Genomic DNA, 19,202 nt, shown 5'->3' with positions numbered 1-19,202 from the left:
CTGAAATATCACATCAACAATGTATATGTATGTTATTGGCAGAAATTTAAAAGTGTTGGGTTAATAGATTTGGGGAAAGGAGGAGTTTGTTTGCAAGGTGGTTTAGCAGCAGTGGGTCAGAGTGACAGCACATCAATTCTAGCAGTCTCCAACCAAAACTTACAGTGGTTTTTTAATAGTTACATATATCAGTGTTCTGTACTTTGTAACAAGCTACGGGCTTTTCCAGCTGTTTTTAAGTGCAGAACTCCATCATGTTCACTTTGACTAGAGAGAACCTTTTGTGCTGTGAGTTGAACCATTGGATACTGCTGGGTTTCGGGTACGTGCAGCAGTGCACACCTGGGTCATCTGCATGAATTTCCATGTGTGCCTCAGGTCTCATTACCAGGGAGCACAGGGTCAGCACCACCCCAGGCACCCAGAGGCTGTGAGTGTCTGACTTACAGGTTTTACTCCAGTGTGTATGTCTAAGTATGTACTTACAGCAGTATATAAACATATTAATTCCTGTAAGCTGCCATAATTCTGGCTTAAATTGGATTAAAGGACTGAACTTGTTTAATATTGTTTACTTTGACAGTAACTTACTCCAGAATAACTCACAGTGCGCAGTCTTTCAAAATTGTTATTCTAAACTATGACACAGAGTTTTCTAAAGGCTGGGGATATGCTAAGGTCTTCACACTACCAAAAAAATAAACATTGAGACTCCTGTTAAGCTCTGCTGTATAAACAAGTAATAAAATAAATGAAGTGAGGCAGAATAGTAACATCCACATGAAATGTGGAACAGGATAATAGAGAAAATAATTCTCATATTTGAAGTGCTGCTGTAACCGAGGTTTTTCAGTTAATAAATGTTTTGTCAGCCTGTCTTTAGAGTCATGTGCATGAGTGAATGTAAGTGAACCAAAGATAGAAAATACATCAGACTGCGGGGCTTTTGCAGGATGTGGATTTTTTTTTTTCAAAGGCTATAGATTGAGCTTTGTGTGCGTTGTATCCTGTTTTTTAAAATATTGATCAAGCTAAAAACAGACTTAATAAATGTGAAAGTGGAGGATGGAGATATAAAGGTATCCTTCACTCAGTGGTCCAGTGTTTCTTCTCTATAAAAAGCAGGAAATCTTAACTATATATTCAAGACCTTGATGGGTCAGTCTTTACTTCTGCCAGAGTTCCTAATTCATAATATACTTTTTTGCATCACGTAGGTGTGTGGAGAATTGGGTGATGTCTGTACACACTCGGGTTTTTTCTTTTCAATGTAGATAATTGGAAATATTTAACAGAGCCCAAATTGGCTTTAGGATTCTTTGCAAGAGCTGCTGGTGGAGCTCTGTCTCTAGGAATAGTCCAACTGCCTTTTGCTGGTGGTCTGGAAGTGAGGTAGGATTTTTTCCTTCTTTTCATGATTAAAAAAAAGAATTATGAAACTTTGCAGGTATTAAGGGGGATAAAAGTGAAAGATAGCTGTTCAGAAGCAGTACTTGGCAAAACCTCCTTTAAAATGTTCTTTTTGCTACCGGAACATCATAAAAATAAGGAAAAGCTTTCAGCAGTATATAAGTAGTAAACTAAATAATCTTGTAACATGGTATGTGTAATTAGCAAGATTCTTCCATTCAGTGTGCAGGAATTTCATTAAAAGCAAGTGCTTATTAAAATGTGATGAGAACACTGCCTGATGCACTGTCAGATGAGAGGAACACGGATTTCCATTCATTTGCAGGCCTCCTTTGCAGGCCTCCTTTCCCAGCTGGGATGAGCTTGAGGTTATATATCTAGAATCTGTTTGTTCTGTATCACATCTTTACTTCCTTCCCACGTGGACATAGAGCAGTTACCATCCTGCCTGTTCATTACAGCAGTGTGGATGGATCATTTGGCTTATATCACTTGAAGAGTGGAAAAAATCAAGATTCCTTCTTTTTTTTTTTTTTAAATTTAAGTGGAAGCACATTTCAGTTCTGAACAATCACTTCTGCCCATGGTTACGGTGGTACTGCCTTCCCCCTGCTCCTCTTGGACTCGGTTTGAGTGGAGCCATCCCGGGGAAGTACGCAAGAGTTCTGTTCCAAGGACTGTTTGCAGATTCCTGAAGATTGTGAATTTTTGGTCGTGGTGTTTTTTCCATACTGTTCAAAAGGCAGGCACAGCCCACATTAAGCTGGAGCTTAGTCAAATTCTGATGAAACGTGACCCCTTGCCCTTCCTGTCTTTGTTCCTTCCTAGTTCTAACTGCTAAAGCTGCTGTGAGTGTTCCTGAAAAGTGGGGCCTGTTTTTTAAAGTGTACGTGTTGAGAAAGCTTCAGAATGAATTTTCACAAGCAACTGCAGATACTTTAATATTGTCCTTTGGTGCTGTGCTTGGACCTCACACCGTGGGTTTAGGTATTTTTATTTAAACTCCAAAACCTTGAATATCTAGTGCAGATAAACCTCTGAATTGTTTTTTTTTCCCCCCTTCCTTAACATGGTCCTGTGTTTACTAAAAAAAAAAAAAGAAATTCCAATCTTCCTTCTGCACTGCTCTGCCCTTATTCAGTTTTCATAATTCTAGGTCACTTGCTGCTAAAAAGCAGTGAAAACACTGAGTGTGCCCTCTTCCCACAGTAAGGAAGCTAATGAAATGTGGTGCAAGACGTTTTGCTCTGTAGGAGAGTTTCTGAACCAGTGTAGAGAACTTCTCTTTTGTTCTGCTCTTAGTTCATCTCTCATCCTCTGTGACAGCTACAAACCATTGCCTTGCTTTCTGCAGGATGTTAATCCTTCAGTGTACAGCACAGGCAAAATCATGGACAGCTAATCCTTTCATTTGCCCTTTAAAAATTGATTTCTGTCTCCAAGATAATTGATGTGGAGCAGCATCTCCTTCAGTGCCAGAAGAGAGGTTTACTTCTGAATCAGGAGTTCAGAGAATGCAGAATTTTCCATGGTCAGCAGGTATCCATGAGGGCATTTCCGAACTTTTTCCCTCAAATTAACCTGGTATGGCCATAAAATACATGGGGTGATTTTCAAAGGTTTCTCAGACTTTCCTGTTCTCTGTAAATTATTTAATAAAAGATATAGGAGCAGTCACCTAAAATGGCCTTGATTTGTATGTCTCAGGATCTGTACCTGGGAACTGTGACACCCTCTGCGAAAGGGCAGCAGCATTTTGTAGGAATTTGTTTCAGAACCAAAGAGAATGCTGACAAGTCTAGGCAAGTGGGACACCTTTATAAACCAGCATCCCAGTACATGCTTACCTGCTTTCCAAAGGCTTCAGCATGGAAAACTGCTTTTCACTGGGTGGGATGATCAGGCTGCTGTAGTGTTGCAATGAGACTGTGCTTACAGTGAACACAGGGGACTTTTAAGATTACGGTAGGAGCTGGAAAGGGATTGAAAAGAGCCTGATATGTGATTAGGAATTCCAGATAATGGACATTTTTCTTTTCCAGATTCCCTTACCATTTTGATCTCCAATCTTCTGTCCCTTGTTTGAAGCTGAGCACTGCCAAGTGCTGCATTCTTCTTAGCAGGCCCTTATAAAGCACAATTAGAGAAGTTAAGGAGTTATAGGGGAGAAGGCACTGCTTAATAACAAGGTTCTGCCATAGCAATTTGTTATTTCCCCTAGTGTGGGTCATTAAGGCTTATATGTGTTTATGATTTTACTGATTTTGAGAAAAAACAGCCTAAAATTTTCTCTGTAGGGAAAATTGACTGGCATAGCTGTTGGCTCTGACATGCCTGGTCGCTTCCAGAAGGTCACACTGGGTGGCTGCAAGAGGAATTTATTATAGGTAGATTACACAGATGAGTGGAGCAATTCTGAAATAAAGCACATTCAGGATACAGCAGTACCAGTTGCTTTTCCTGGCTAGGAGAAGCCAGGACTATTGCAGTCTAGACAACATTCCCAATGCTTTTTACATAACCAATTACCGTGTGCTCTCTGCTTTCGAGTCGAAGATTACAGTTACAAAAAGAATCTGGATTATTTATTTTTTTTTAATAATCACATCCTGTTTTTTAATTATTGTTTTTACAGGTGGATTTATCTAAATGACCAGAACCTCTGTATCCCAACTAGTTCTTCTTTCGTGTATGGAGCTGTGCCCATCGGAGCCAGCATATACGTGATTGGAGATCTCGACACAGGTCAGAACTAGAACTGAAAACCTCTTGTTGCTTATTTTCTTCCAGTCTTTTAAATACTGGGCACTAATGAGACTGAACATTTTAAGGATAAGAGGCTGACATTCTGTTCTAAGTTGCTGTGGTTCACAGGGATTATGCTGGACATACAGAAATGCGCAGGTTGCTTTTAGAGCTCTTCAGAAACAAGTTCAGTGTAATGAGCATTGGGTGGTTTGGTTGATTAGTTTGAAGATCAGAAAAGAAGACTTAAGACTGTGTTACTGCTTTTATCTAAATGTAAGGAAAACTGTTACTGCCTGAGGTTGTGGCTCCTGTCTTTGTAGCAGTAAGCAGGCAGTTCTGCATTTTGGGGACATTATCCAGTGGCTCATATGGATGTGAGAGTGACTCTGGGCTCTAAATCCTGACTGAATAAATATGTGCTAACAAACACAGTCAGTCCTCAGCTTTCAGCATTTGGCCACGTACTGTAAAAGAGGTTTGAAAGACTACATGCTTTTGTGGCCATGTGTACATACATAAGTTGTGTGACAGGGCTTTCTGCAAAACGTAAATGAGGAAAATTCCAAGTGTGGGGGGTTTAAGTGGATCAGAGACATCACAGTAGTTCCCTTTTGACAATAATTTCAACCACCCCTCCAGCAACCGATCTGTGTTCCTGTGCACTCTCTCCTTCATGTGTTTGCATGCTCTGCCAGGGGAAGTTTGGGTTGGATATTAGGAAGACATTTTTTACGGAGAGAGTAATCAGACACTGGAATGGGCTGCTCAGGGAGGTGGTGGATTCTCTGTCTCTGGAGGTGTTTAAGATGAGGCTGGATGTGGCATCAGTGCCACAGTCTGGTAACCACGACAGTGTTGGATCAAGGGTTGGACTCGATGATCTCGGAGGTCTTTTCCAACCAGGTCGATTCTGTGATTACCAGAGGTTCAACGCGGTGGTACCTACAGCGCGTTTTAGGCATTTCCTCTCTTTTTTTGTGAACTCAGGCACAAACTATGACTATGTCAGAGAGTTTAAGAGGAGCACGGGCACCTGGCAGCGCACGAAGCCCCTGTTCCCGTCGGACCTGCGGCGCACCGGCTGTGCCGCCCTGCGGATCGCCAACTGCAAACTCTTCCGGCTGCAGCTTCAGCAGGGCTTGTTCCGCATCCGCGTCCCTTCTCCGTGATCCGTGTGCTGGCAGGGGAGGAGACTGGAAGAATTCTGCGCAGCCCACCATAATCTAGCTCTATATAAAAGGAAAAAAGCTGAGAAATTACAGCTGAAACTTAACACTGTATGCTGTGCTTTGGTATGGTAACTGTTTTTGTTTTAAATGCTTAAAAAGCTTGAGTCTCAGTTCTTGTTTGGGAACAAATAACTTAAGTATACATTAAAAAAGAAGAGAGGGGGGAAATAAAAGGGGAGAGCAAGGAAACACCTTCAGTCGTAACCATTTGGAGTTTAAACCATATTATTGAAGAAGGGGTTTTTTTGTGTCTGGAACTGTGGGAATTGGTTTCCTTTGGCGAAGCTTATTGGAAAGCAGGACAGATTTCAGGTGCATTTCCCCTGAGGGGAACTGGTCCGAATAAAAGTGCTATCTGGGACTGGATAGCTGTAATACACAGGAGCTGTACAATAACCAACCTCCCTGGTGTGCTGCCAAGACTGCTGCTGGAGCGTGATGCCATAGGAGACGTTGGTCGTTGCACCTTTTATTTCTAGTCCTTCCTCAAAAAGATTTAAGGTCTGTGCCTAAAAATGGTGGAGGTGTGTACATACGGTTTTTCATTCATTTGCAATGGTTTCATTCCTACAAATACTTTTAATATATTTAAAAATGGACTAATCTGAAATGGATACAGTACATTACAGAGAAGTAAACTGTTTTTTTTCTACGCTGTCATTCGAGTAGCCTGACGAACTGGTCTGCAGGTGGGTGGCATGTGCTTCTGGGTGGGCTTTGGTGGCTGTTTTCTTGAAGTGAAAAGGGGGAAGCGGTGTTTGGAACGGTTAGTGGTGATTGCTGCTTTTGGCAAAAGCAAAAAAAAAAAACAAATAGGTTGTGTTCCTTTTTACTTCAGATCACTTGCAAACTCAGAATGGTTTTTAAGCCTGAGGATCGTAGAACGGTCTGTTTTGTCTCTCTCAGAACAAAGGTGAAGTATGACAAGGATATATTTCTTTTGCAGAAAACCTGATTTTTGGATTAAGAGTTCAGGAAAATTTGAACAGCGACTTTAAATTGGGATCAAAAGTTTGTTTACTAATGATTTCCGTGCTAAGGTACAGTCTTGTTTATTGCTGTCTGACTTGGAAAGCTGGGTTTTATGGCGTGGTTATAGTGAAGAACTTAGTATCTTGCATTTTTTTTCTTACTAAGCCTTGTTCACATCAGTAGCGATATTTAATTGCCTTTTTTTTCGTAGTCAAGGTCAGCTGGTAGAACACTTTTACCTCAGTTTTTGATTTCGTTATTGTTGTGATGGGTGGGACGTGACCTCTATTTATTTAAAAGGCATAAAATGGGAGAGATGGGAAATAGAAATAAGACCTCCTGCCCTTCAGAAAAAGAGATTTTGTATAACCAGTATTATAACTACACACAAGACTTTCCACTCTGCACCTTTGTGGACCTCAGACAAGCCAACCTCTGCCCTCAGCTGTGTTAGTGTAAACCTTTGTCATCTTCGCTGAATCATCTTAGACATGCTGAACTACAGTCCCAAACTCCTACAGAGTAGTGATATTTCACTAAATAGTCCTTGAAGAGACATTCTGAAACTTCTGCTCGGTCCTTCCATAGCACTGATGTGTGGTTGGAATTACTCTGATTTCTGAGCAAAGGGGTGGGGGGGAAAGAAAAGGGCAGCAGCCAATCCATTCACCATTATTTATTTTTTTATTATTTTTTACAATGCTGAAGTGCTGCAAAACTTGAACTATATACATCAATTTTCTGACCTATATTAGTTGACATATTAAAAAGTTTATATATTTATGCATTGCAGTAAACTTGGTGTGTGTATATATATGTCTTTAGATTTTAAATTTATATATAATGCTTTACTACAGAAATGTGAACCACTATTTCCATCCTTGGCTGTCTTGTGAAATAAATCAAGTGCTGTTAGTTTATCTATAAAACTTCCCTTTTTTGAAAAACCTTACATGGATCAATTTTTTTTTTTTTTTTCTCAGACAAAGTGCCAAGATCCCATATTCAAAAGTGATGAATGTTCCTAAGTACCTATTTCACTTTTGAGCTCAGTTTTCTAAGTGGCTTGGAAAACTTTCAAAAATGTTATTCAGAATATTGCAGGCTGCTATCTCCCAAGTCCCTGTAGCTTCCCAGCACCCTTGAGGGCATTCAGCACCCAGAAAACATAAGTGATAAATGCACATATTAAATCCAAATCCTCTGTACTCAAGCAGTGTTTTGCAGTTAAAATTACTGAACAGAATGTTTACATTTAAAGTAGGATTAACAGTAGGTATTCTTACTTTTTTTTTTTTTTAACACAAATAAACAAATCTCTTGTGATTGGAGCGTGTTGCGAATGCACTTGGTGAGATTTGACCAAGAAGTTTAAGCCTCTCCAGCTGAACCAGTTGCAAACTGAATTTCTTAGCACACCTGTCCTCGTGTCACGTTCTGTGCAGCCCAGGGACCAGGGACCCTGGGATCAGACCCCAGTGTCTCCAGGGACACTGGCTCCTGGAGTTTGGGGCGAATGCTCAGGCTGAAGATTTGAGCACTCCTGAGCTCTCAAAACTGGCTTCCTTGGTGTTGCTTAAGTGAATGGGGATCATTCCCCATCTGTGTTGTGTGTGGCCGATCCAGGAGCTGTTCCAGGCCCTGTGTGTGTAGGAGGGAAGTGATGTGTCTTTTGGGGTCTGACTCCTGTCTGTCTGCCCTGATCTGATCTGCAAGTGCATCTCTTGGGATGTGCAATAACCAGGTTTGATTTCTCTCTGAATTTAAGGCAAGGCTTTGATGCCAAGGCTCCCCTTTCTCCAGGGATTGTCCTGGGGATGGTGCAGGAGACAAGAGGCAGAGCTGACCTCTGATTTTCCTTTTGCTTTTCAGAAGAGATGGTCGACTTCAGTAGGGGAGGGAGGCTGTGATTCCAGAGGTGCTGAGTGGAGGGAGGTCACCAGTCTCCTGAGGCGTTGAGCGTGTGAACAGCCATAGATTGGACTGGGTTCACTGGTAAACGCCACCACCCCAGCTGTCCCTGCACCCCGGTGCTGTGTACCCCTGGTGCTGTGTACCCCTGCATACGATGGCTGAACCACGTGGGAAACAACTCAGGAACTTTCTGAGGTGCAGTCCAGGGGTTTTAGGTGGTTTGGCAGTTTAGAAACTTAAGTTGTCCTTGCTTGGCACAGTGGTCTTAATTCCTTTTAGCTCCTGAATCAGCTCTCTCGTTCAGCCAGGTCCTCCACAGGTAACTTTGTGAATGTTTCTCCTGGCCCTCTGTCCCTGCCATCTGAGGCTTCACCACCAGGCTTTAGGCACCTTCCCTGGGGCTGAGAGTTCATCTCAGCATTGAAATGCTGATGTTTTTAGACCAACATTTGTATTTCTGCAAAGTGCCACTGACTCGGTGCCCGGCACACCTTGGACCGGGTCCTTGGGTGCACCTTGAGTCAAGCTCAGCACAATCCCAAACCAGGACTGGCTGGGCCACCTTGAGCTTGAGGAACTTGGACTGGGCCTCTGTGTCCTTTTTCCTTCCCCTGCTGAGGAACTGGACAAACCCCAGCCACTGTCTTCAAAATCACCAAAATACGGGTAGGAGTTGTGGAAGATGGGAAGAGAGGTGGCTTTTTCTTCTCCCCTCACTCCATCTCTTACCACAGTTCCCCCCCAAAAAAAAATTCCCTCTTCCTTTTTTTTTTCTTCACGTGCCACGGGTAATTTTTGGAAGAACTTTGGAATTGCTAATTTTAGGTTAAATCAAAAGTTTTGAGTGTACAAGTGGGGGGGAAAAAAAGAGATACTATTGTAAGCACACGGCAGCGTCCTCTGTGCTTGTTTTACACTTGTAGTCTTGTGGCTGCTCTGTACAGCAGAGAGAAGGATTTACAGAAGCAAAGGTGTAAAGTGCTGTTGCTCTCAAAAAATAAATCCCTCGGGTTCCTGAGGGAGGCACACACCTGGCCTTGTGAGATGGTCCTAAAGAGTCAGGGTTGGATTTCAAATTCTTTCTGGTTTTATAACCTGAAGAAGAGGCATCCTGAAGAGTCTTCTGTTTTGCTGTACCACAGCGAGGTCTGCCTGTCCTCAAATGTTTGATCAGCTAGTCCTTAAGTTTTAGTTGTTGTGAAAATGCTGTATCAACCCAGCTGCTCCTGGTCGAGGGACTCTCCACAGCTTTGGGGGCACCTCGTCTGTGAATTGAAGGCAAATGGATACGAGGTCACGCAGCAGGATAGTGGTTGAGTCTGAAAACAAAGCAAATTCACAACCTCAGCTCACTGATAGCTGTGGGCAGGCTGTGCTTGGACTGCACAGCACGTGCCTGGCACGCAGCCTGCCTTCTGGGGCAGAGATCTGGGTGGAAATAAGAGGTTTTTATCAGAGCTGCCGAGGCGCCTGGTTTATGAACTCCCCTCGCAGAACACACCAGGCAGCTTGGTTTCTTTGCAATATTTCTTGTGCCTGCACGACTCAGGAAATGCACAAGTACAGGAGTGAGGGGTTTAGGGATGTCTTTCCCTGTTTTAACTGCAGTTCCTCTGGTTGTTCCATAAATACTGTGGCCATCCAGCCTGCATGGGCTCTGCTAACATGCGTGTGCCGTGCGAAGTGGAGGATGCAATAACAAATGCAAGTTGATACAAGTGCCAAAATTTTGGTTTACTCTGTGTATAACAATAATTCAGCTGATCTACTAAAATACAGAGATGCTTACAATTCACTGTGTTTCAAAAAAAAGCAGTGGTTTGGGTTTTTTGTGTTTGTTTTTTTTTTTAATGTATGCTATTGAAAACACTGTAAATTTTTACTTTTTTTTTAAATACTGTTCTGCAGGTTTGTGTTACTCTTCACAGCTGCCTTGAATATCACTCCATGTGATGGATATGGACACTTTGCTCTTTATTAGAGCACTGGTGCCATGCAAGTATATAATAAGTGGCAGCTGACAACAGGTTTTAGTATTTAAAATTCTAAGTAGTTAGATGAAGTGCAGTTCGTTTGCATTACTTGGCCTGCAGTGTCTCGGGAAGTGTGGCTGTGCCCAGGGACACAGACAGGTTTGGTGGCCTGGTTTGGTGCCACTCACAGCCATGCTGTCAAAGGAGTTACATTTAATTTAGGGTATGGATCCTTCCTGCCTCTAATTTAGCATTGAGGACGGTGGGGGTTGTGTTCTCTGAGCTCTTTGGAGTACTTAAACAGCTCCTCCAGGTGGGTGGGAGGGGTGTTAATGACATCCCTGTGTGCAGGAGCTGCTATTTCCATCTTCTCTTGGAGTGTTTCCTTTTCCTGTCCAGGAACAAGTGCAGGGCTGCGTTTCGCTCGTCGCTGCTGCAGCCTTTTGACGTTTGCCATTTTCTGCTGCTCTTCCTTGTCTTTTCTTGGAGCTGGGAGCTGCACCTGTAGGTTCTGTGTTTCTGTGGCACACCACTTGTGAAGGGAAAGTACAGAGATCACTGTGATCCCTTGGGATTGGGAAGGTGACCCAGGGAAAGCTGAAGGCAGTGGGATTTGGGGGCAGCTCCACTCATTTTCTGTGGGGGTCACATCCACATGCTCTGAAGTTTATTGATAAGTTGGGCATCTGGTCTCCACTATCCCTGTGGTTTCTGGTGTGGTTTTTTTTTTTCCTGTGAAATTCCTTGCTGTAGGAAGCATTGCAGCCACGGTTTAAGGTGACACCTCTGATCAGCCATGCCCAGCATGACTCTGCAGCCTGACTGCTGTTGTCCTCCAGTAATCAATTGTCTCAAAATTTTGATTAACAGGAAATCTAAAAACATGGACTAAAGCCATGTGAAGTGCCCAACTTGATAAACACCTGCTCAAAAGGATTAAAGGTAACAGGAGAATTAAACTATGAACTGCTACCAATGGGTGATTATGTTGTAAATTTGTTGGCAATACAAAATCTTAGATATTTTTCTAAATAGCTTATTCTAGGTAGCTGCTTCTTAGTTGTAAAAATATTTGAAATACATAAAGATGTTGTTTAGAATAATATTTGAAGGTTATTGTCTTGAAAAGTGAGCTGGAAGATTGGAGCTTTTCAATGGCAAAGGCTGAATCTTGTTTGCCCAGTGCTTTTGCAGGGTTTCTGGTGAACAGAGAACACCTGCCAGGGCACATCAGTGCATGAGGGTGCTCAATGCCACTGCCTACCTGTGCCCTTGAATTTGCATAATGAAATGAGGCTGATCTGAGCCCTGTTAAAAGCTGAGGGATCTGATTACAATAATAAGATAGAAAGAAGTGTCCCCAATGTCAATAATTTTATTGATAAAACACGAAAATGCTTTTTTTTTTTTTCAGATACTGGGTATTTTTGAATCACCACCTAATGCACTTGATTATTTTTTTTTCTTCTTTGCCTTTCATCCTTTTCGCTTAATGCTAAAATATCCTCAGTTTTTGTCAAGGGCAAGTTTCTCTCCTCTGTATTTCCAGCCCCAGGAGCCTGACAGACCCCCTGTCACAGGCTGTGCAATGGGCTGTCTCTCCACTGCAATTTCTGTGCATTCTCTGTGCTGCCACCTCTGCCAACTTCAGAACATTAAAAAAAACCCCAACCCTGTAGAACAATTTTGCACCAGATGAAAGCAAGAGCTGTTTTGGAAAGTCTAAATGTCAGTCTGCAATAATTAGTGTGCTTTGAAAACCTGATCCCTGGCTGGGCTTGAGGTTCTCTCCTGAATGCTCTGACACTGATTAATCTGCCTTATCAATTTTATTAACCTGCTTTATCAATTCACACGTGACACAGCAGGAAAGCATTATCATCCTTGTCACTTGTTTCACTTGTCCTTGTCACTTGTCTTTAACTCTTAAAAAGCAAAGTCTGCTTATTTATTAGAGTGTATAAACCAGTACACCGGGGTATCTGCCAAGGTGGTCGGGTTGAACAGAGCTGACATTCTGCAAAGCTCTTGTTAAAGTTTCTTTCGGAAGGGAAGCCAGGGAGTGCCCTCTTAAGAAATACTTTCAAACTCTTTCAGAACTGGTCTTAAACGAGTCCAAAGGACTCCTCTGGGTTGCTCAGAGTGCACGGGGTCTGTTCGAGCTTTTGTTTGCTTCGGGAAACAGCTGCTAAGTCAATTTGAAGCATTATTTTGTCATCCCTGACTTCCCAAACCGAAATAGGTAAATTAAAAATTGCTTCTTTTAATAGAAACATTTTTGTATTTAAGGGTTGGAGGCTGCATTTTTGCAATATGTGGTGAGTTTGTATTGCACCTTAGTTTAGTGGCTGTAAACAGCGATCTGTGTCCTGGTGGACTCCTGACAGGTACTTTTCAGTGCTTGGAGCAGAGGAGAAATATCAGTAAAACAAGATTTTCTAGGGGGGAAAGCCCCTATTCCCAGCTACCTCATTTTTTTTCCCTTGCACTTTGTCAAATCTTTTTGTTTTGTTTTAAATCGCATTTTGCCCTTCAATTAAAAAAAAAAAAAACTAAAAGCAGACAAGAAGCAGGACAGAATGGTGCCATTGCCCAAGGACAGTTTACTTTAATTTCATTTTAAATTAATGTTTCTGTACAAAAAGACCAAGGTTGACCTGCAGCTGCTGTAAAAAGTAAATAAAAATGTGTATTCCTTGAAAGTAACTATTATACTTGGAAATGAGAGTAGCAATTGAAAGACTGTCCTGATGATTTTTAAAAATGGAAGTCTCTGCTCTTTTAAGGACAGATCAGATAGTTTGCTCTCTGCCTCTGCTCTGCACTGTTTTGCCTGTGATCCATTATCTCAGTGGAGAGATTCACTGATTTTTCTGTAAAGTCTAATTGGCTGTTTTTCTGTGGAGTTCCCCATTTGCTCTCCTACAGAGGAAAAACTGTCAAAAATCAATACCCACCTTCTGCACCTGAACTCATCTAATTGCCCGTTTCTTTGGGATCTTCAAGTATGTGGGGTTTTGCTTAGCTTGAAGAAGTGTGCTTTCTTCTGCTTCTCAAGGTGCTATTTTGACATAGTTTTGAACTCCTTACACTGTGCTTGACTTCTCAAAGGACCGATATAAGCTGATAATCAGCTCGTGTTTATTCTCTGGGGTTTTTCTTTGACTATTCAGTCTGTTTTTTAAAATACATCCCTTTTCATAAAGATGGCTCCCGAACTGTCAGAGGCCTTAATAATACAAAATGTAACGGGGGAGTGCTGCTTTTTTCCTTTCTCTGTAAAGGCAAAACCAAGAAATGCTTCACGGGGAACGTTTTCCTCTAAAATTTTAAGGAGCAGCTCATGCTTTGAGTTCAATGTAGCAAACATTCTACTGGCCACGCACGAATAGTAGGGACAAAACAAGGAGCTATTCATGCCCCTGCAGACTGAACCAATTAGCTGCTAATTCCAGAGCCTTCCACTGGCATCATGGTGGCTATTCTGTAAATATTAACGTTCCTGGGCTCGGTCCCAGGACCTGGCTGTGTGTCTGGGACACGCTGACCAGTGTGGCTGTCAGAGCACTGGGATGTTGGGCCGGGTGTGGGGTTTGACTCAGACCTCACCTGCTCAGCCCCCCGAGGGTGTGGGTGCCACAGAGGGTCAGGAGATAGGAGAGAAGCTCCCAAGAGCAGAGACATCAGCTTAGCAGGCCTGAGGAGAGGCTCTTGTAGATGCAAGCCATGGAGTAGAGAGATGAATTTTAGTCCTGTGTAGGAACACTTTTGTTGTCCTTATTGTGCTAGTTTTTATTTGTATTTAATCTCTATCATCAGTTTGCTGTAGGGGTTTGGTAACTGCTACAAGTTTTTCATTCTGTGGAGAATATGAGTCCTACTCCTGCCCTGTGTGAAGCAGCAGAGAGGATCAAGGGTTGGTGTTTGAACCTGTCCCCTCTCCAGACAGCAGGTTATTGTCTTCCCGTAGGCTTCACAGTCTCAATGCTGTAGCATTTCTCAGTTAATGTAAGAGCCCTTCAGCCTTTTCAGAAGAGTCCAGAGACTGCCTTGTCCTTCTCCTCCTTCCCATCTTGGGTGCTGCCCTCTGGACCGTCTGAACTCATCCAGGCTGTCCAGGAGCCACGGGCTGTGGCCTCATGAGGAGTACCTGTGTTACCTGCAGTGCTGTCTGAAAAACAGCTGATAAATGAGGGACCCAGGAGAACCCCACTGCACTTGCAAGTCTCTGCTCCTCTCACTTTAGGGAAGGCTGAAGAGCAGCATTGTCCATTGCCTGTGCAGAGTCTGAGCTTTGCAGCTGCGCTCTGGCAGCACAGCTAAGGATGAGTCCACCCTGCCCCTTCCATAAGGGTAAGATATAAAGGATTATGGGCTGGGTGTTATAGGAGAACCAATATTTTGCATTGCTTCTATTTAAATCTGAAAATACTGGGGTCTCTGAAACCGTGTCTGCAGGCTGGAACCACAGCTATCGGCCTAAATAACCGGGGAGCTCCCACCTGCCTGGTTTTCCCCTCCACTTTTTTTTTTCTGAGAAACCAGAGATGTGGAACTGCATCCCAGTTTGTCTGGTCACTGCTTTGTAATCTGAAGTGGAGCCTGACAAGCTGAGACTGTTCTAATTTTGCCTTCAAAGGGAAAAAGCAAAATTTCTTCACGTTAGGTGCTCTACCTTCAGAGTTTTCCCTCTGTAAACCATGTTTATTGAGTAGCATGAATCTTGTAGGATTGGGCTAAAGAATATAAATACATATTATATGAATGATGACTAATGTATTTAGTCTGACTTTGTATGGTACAAATACTTTATTTTAGCGTAAGAGAGTGAAATAACTACATTGAATAATCCAGTTATGATATTCCATGAACCAAGAAATAGGAGGGTGTTGCAATGTGATGCCACATTGCTGCTGCTCTCCCAAAGGTTCGGTGTTCTGTAAAATCTAAGATCTTGATAATGACCAGGAGATTGTCAGAATATATTGACACTTTTCCTACAAAAAATACGCTGGTGTGGTGTGGTAGAAACACTCACCTGGTCTTGTTTACTGTTGCTGGCATGCAGCTTGACAGCAAGGTTTGTTCCCATCATCCAGCTGTCATGCTTTGACTTCTGTGTTACAGATGTGTTTACTGCTACAGGCTCTTTGTGTGTGTACGTGTTCTGTGGGTCTGTCTGTGCTTTGTGTGGGAATGAAGTTTTTGCTTTTATTTATGTGTCCACCCCAAAAGTCTTCACGTGTTGCTTTAGAAATGAGTTGGTGAATCACTTGGGGCCAGGCTTTGGAATGCTCTGATCTGAGTATGTTGAGTTACTTCTGTTAAAAACAGGGAAAAATAAGACGTAAATGCTCTTTGGCCTCAATCAAACTATGCAATACAGCACACCAGAGAGCGGAATTCCTTGTGATACAGAAGATGTGCGGCTCCTGTGTCCTTCCAAGTCCAGTCCTTGGTCCAAGGTTAGGAGACCTTGTACTCAGTGGCTGCCCAAGAATCTTGTATCCAAACCCACTCCAGTTCACTGGTTTCCCTCCTGCCCCCTTGCCTGGCCCAGCAGTTTATCTGGGTCAGTGTATGGGTGTTTGAGCTGGAATGATGTCCTGTCCAAGTGTGTCACTCCTGTCCTCTCGTGGTGTTGTCGATTGGAGCTCGTCCCGTGATCCCACCAGCGCGGCTTTTCCCGCTGGAGCGAGTTGGTGCCACTTCACAACATTTGCCTGTCTCAGCTCTAGAGCAGGTCGGGTGTTTGGGGTTTGCTGTGCCCCTCTGGGCTGATGTTGTCTTGCTTTTGTGTTCCTGTGTCATTCAGTTGTGAGTCTGGTCCTGACAGCAAAGAATCCCCGTGATATCCCAAACCCAGTCCAAGTAGGTTTTCATTTCCAACGCTTCTCTGTGTCTGAGTTTGATTTTGCTGCTTCCGTGGCAATTCAGGGATAAATGCCCACGTGGTCAGGACTGCTGGTAAAGGTTCTTTGTTCTCCCATTGATTCGTTTTTTCCAGTGAAATTTGTTCCTTGTGTTCCTCTCCCTCCCCCTGTTCCCTGTCAGTAAAACGGGTACGCTGTTTTCCCTGCTCCTGCATCCCGTGAGGAGCTTTCATCTCCCAGGTGCTCTTGTTGTCTCACCTTCACATCATTCTCCATTTACTTACCCCACCCTGCACCTCACACTGCTCCTCCCTCCTAACTCCCTTTCCTATTTCACCTTTCTCTAATTCAGATGAACCTTGATTTCTTTTTCTGATTCCAAAAAAGGGATTTCGGTGCATAACCTGGGAGACAGAGAAGCTCTCTCTGCAGGTGTCTGTGTGTATCCATTCCCTCCCCAGCACACACAGTGTGAAGGGTTCAGCCTGTTCCATTCCTATCCCCAGGTTTTCCCTAGTGTGAAGCAGAACACAGGCTGAAGCCATTTCTTATTTCTTTTGGTAGTTGAAAATATTTGGAGATTTTCTTCTTTGGAAATAGCTGCTGCAGATGAGCAGCTGGCAGAAGAGAGGGTTGTTATGCTTCCATATTCAGTATTTTTAATTGAGGAACAAATAATTTATTTTGGGAAAAAAAAATGTAAATTTTTTTGTATTTGTATGTCAAAGTGGCCTTTATAGGAAAAGCACATAAAATATTTAGATTAAAATTGCTTAGTTATGTAATTTTAGTGGGGACTTTTGTATTGACAGGGTTTCTATGCATTTTTCAAAATATACTTGCTGTTTTGTGTTAGAATTATTGGAAATCTTTTTAAAAACATGTATTAACACATTTTCCATGGTTGATCCCTTTACTATCATTCCTTTTGAATACTACAAAGGTTTTAATTAACCCTGTAAATTAATTTTCCCCCACAAGTGTTTGCATTAAGTCAATACAATGAGTTATAGCATGGGTATGTAGCTTTAAGGGAATAAGCCTAATTAGTGCAGCTTAATTATGGGGAGATCTGTTTGGAGAAGGGCAGAATGCCGGGTTTCAATTGCACTTAAACCACTGAATTAGGAAATTTAGGTTTTTGCTGTACCTCAGTAGGATTTTATTAAACTGTTTCCATCCTTTATTGTTTACACCTGAGCATTGTTTAACTATGCACTGTTTGTGCAGTTTGCAGTTCTCCTTCATTCTGTTGGGATTATATGAACGTTATCAGGTATGAAAAGTTTTGGAGCGTGTGCTATCCTCGTGGGTTTGACACGAGTTTGGGGAGGGAGGAGAGGAAAGTTAGATCCATTACTGTATTTTTCCATTTAATTATGTACAAGTCTTCACATTGGCTGAGACTAAATAACAGAACTTACAGTTGAACTGTAAGTGCAATCAATGGTTTGGGGATGGGGGAAGTGAAGGGGTTGCAGAACTCCAGGCAAAAAATACCCTTTAATTGCACTGGGGTGCAACTGCCCCGACTGCCTGTGCGAAGCAGAACCCGAGGGGGCACATCAGCCCCTGCTGTCACTGCTTGGATTTTCCTTTCTCTTCTCGAGGTGTTCCTGCAAGGTTTGCTGAGTGGACCCTTCCCAGGAACGTCTCTCAACTGACACTTCAGTTTTACCGTTTTATGTTTGTCCTTTTAGTTGTTGTTTCTCTTCCCCGAGCAATCCCCCATTGTCCATAGGTTAGTGTAAGTGCAAGCTTTCGGGTGTAGCACCAAACAAACATTGCATGGTACGATGTAGAAAAATGTGCAATTCTAATGGCACTTTGACCCATTGCTGAAACACTGGGTTTTGCCACTGAACAAATTCTCAACAATTGAAATCACTCTGTGTCTACATTAGATGTCTTGAAGGTGAAGCAAAGGGCAGTTACTCCAGTTGTACCCACGGATAATTTGGTATTGATTTTTTTTTTAATAGTTTTGTGATCCGTTTTTAGAAGAACACACACATTTCTTGGTTTACTTTAGTTGCCATAAATTGCCCAGGGCAGAGCCTGGTCCACCTCCATCCATTTATTTTCATGGAGTAGTTGCACAAAAAAACGGGAACAGCAAAGCAGGAAAGCTGTTTGGTTACTCAGCAGTAACCTCCCTTGCAGATTTTGTGGCTCACACACGGTACAAAAAGGGACACAGGAATTTTCCTGGATTCAGTAGCACTCGCTTTGTTTACGTGTTCTGTAGAACGTTGGGTGACTAAAGGGAGGTTCCCTTTTTAAAGTATTTGACTTGTGCTTTGAGGACTTAGTTGCCACTGTGCAAATTGTGCTGTAATATTGTACCAAGGATCAGTGAAAGTGTTTTATCTTTTTTAATGTCGTTTGTATTTGATCGGGTTTTATAAATGTAAGAAAACAGAGTGTTGTATTTTGATCTGAAATTTGCGTATGGTAAAAGTAACTTTGCTTTATGTATTGGAGGTTTGCTCAGAACTTGAATAATTTTATAGAAGGGTACAGACCAAAATTAATTGTCTTAAAGGTGTTTAATAAATTAACCAAATAAAACATTGATTGTTTGAAAACTTGTTAACTGCTCCTTCTGCTTTTTCTTTCTACTTTTAAAAGGAAGAACATAGTTCAAGATTTTCTCTCAAGGTCTTATGAGAAGTGAAGAAAAAAAAAAAGGAGCAGTGGATTTTATAAATATCATTTCCCATGAGTTATCTGTTTTATTATTAAACATTCCTACATGCCAGAAGTTTAATCAAAGGGGAAAGCCCAAAGGAAATAAATGAGGAGGAAGGGCTAAGGAAACGAGGGGAGGCGGGAGCAGTCCCTCTCCAGCTCTGTCCAGGCACTGAGTGCTGGTGATGGTCACTCTGGGAGAGATGGGAGTGGGAAGGAGCCTCTGCTCACCTGGAAAAGCTCTCATGGTTGTTTCAAGGTCTCCATTCTCCCCAGCAGTCACCCTCACTCGTCCCCTTCACAACTGCTGCTGCTTCCATGTGACCTTTCTGAGCAGAGGAGAAAAATCTGTAGAGTGTAACTGCTCCCAAGGGCAGGTACAAACTGCTCCT

General features: G+C 42.5%; 1 protein-coding gene across 2 annotated transcripts in view; it reads left to right on the top strand.

The window, feature by feature from the left end:
* Nucleotides 1-18,711, top strand: part of GAN (gigaxonin) — a 40,907-nt gene extending 22,196 nt beyond the window's left edge. The window contains exons 10-12 of one of the 2 annotated variants that reach the window (XR_001875806.1): nucleotides 4,046-4,155; nucleotides 5,146-9,181; nucleotides 9,228-18,711. Coding sequence is in view for 1 of the 2 variants with exons in the window: in XM_017821011.1 (XP_017676500.1) it covers nucleotides 4,046-4,155; nucleotides 5,146-5,327 (292 nt within the window). In the remaining variant the exon portion in view is untranslated. Of the gene's footprint in view, nucleotides 1-4,045; nucleotides 4,156-5,145 lie in introns of both variants that reach the window. The other variant, XM_017821011.1, reaches the window with a different exon arrangement.
* Nucleotides 18,712-19,202: the final 491 nt, after the last annotated feature.

This window comes from Lepidothrix coronata, unplaced genomic scaffold (genome assembly GCF_001604755.1).
Source record: "Lepidothrix coronata isolate B3197 unplaced genomic scaffold, Lepidothrix_coronata-1.0 Scaffold87, whole genome shotgun sequence".
Classification (NCBI taxonomy): domain Eukaryota; kingdom Metazoa; phylum Chordata; class Aves; order Passeriformes; family Pipridae; genus Lepidothrix; species Lepidothrix coronata.
This window is presented reverse-complemented; position numbering and strand designations above follow the sequence as displayed.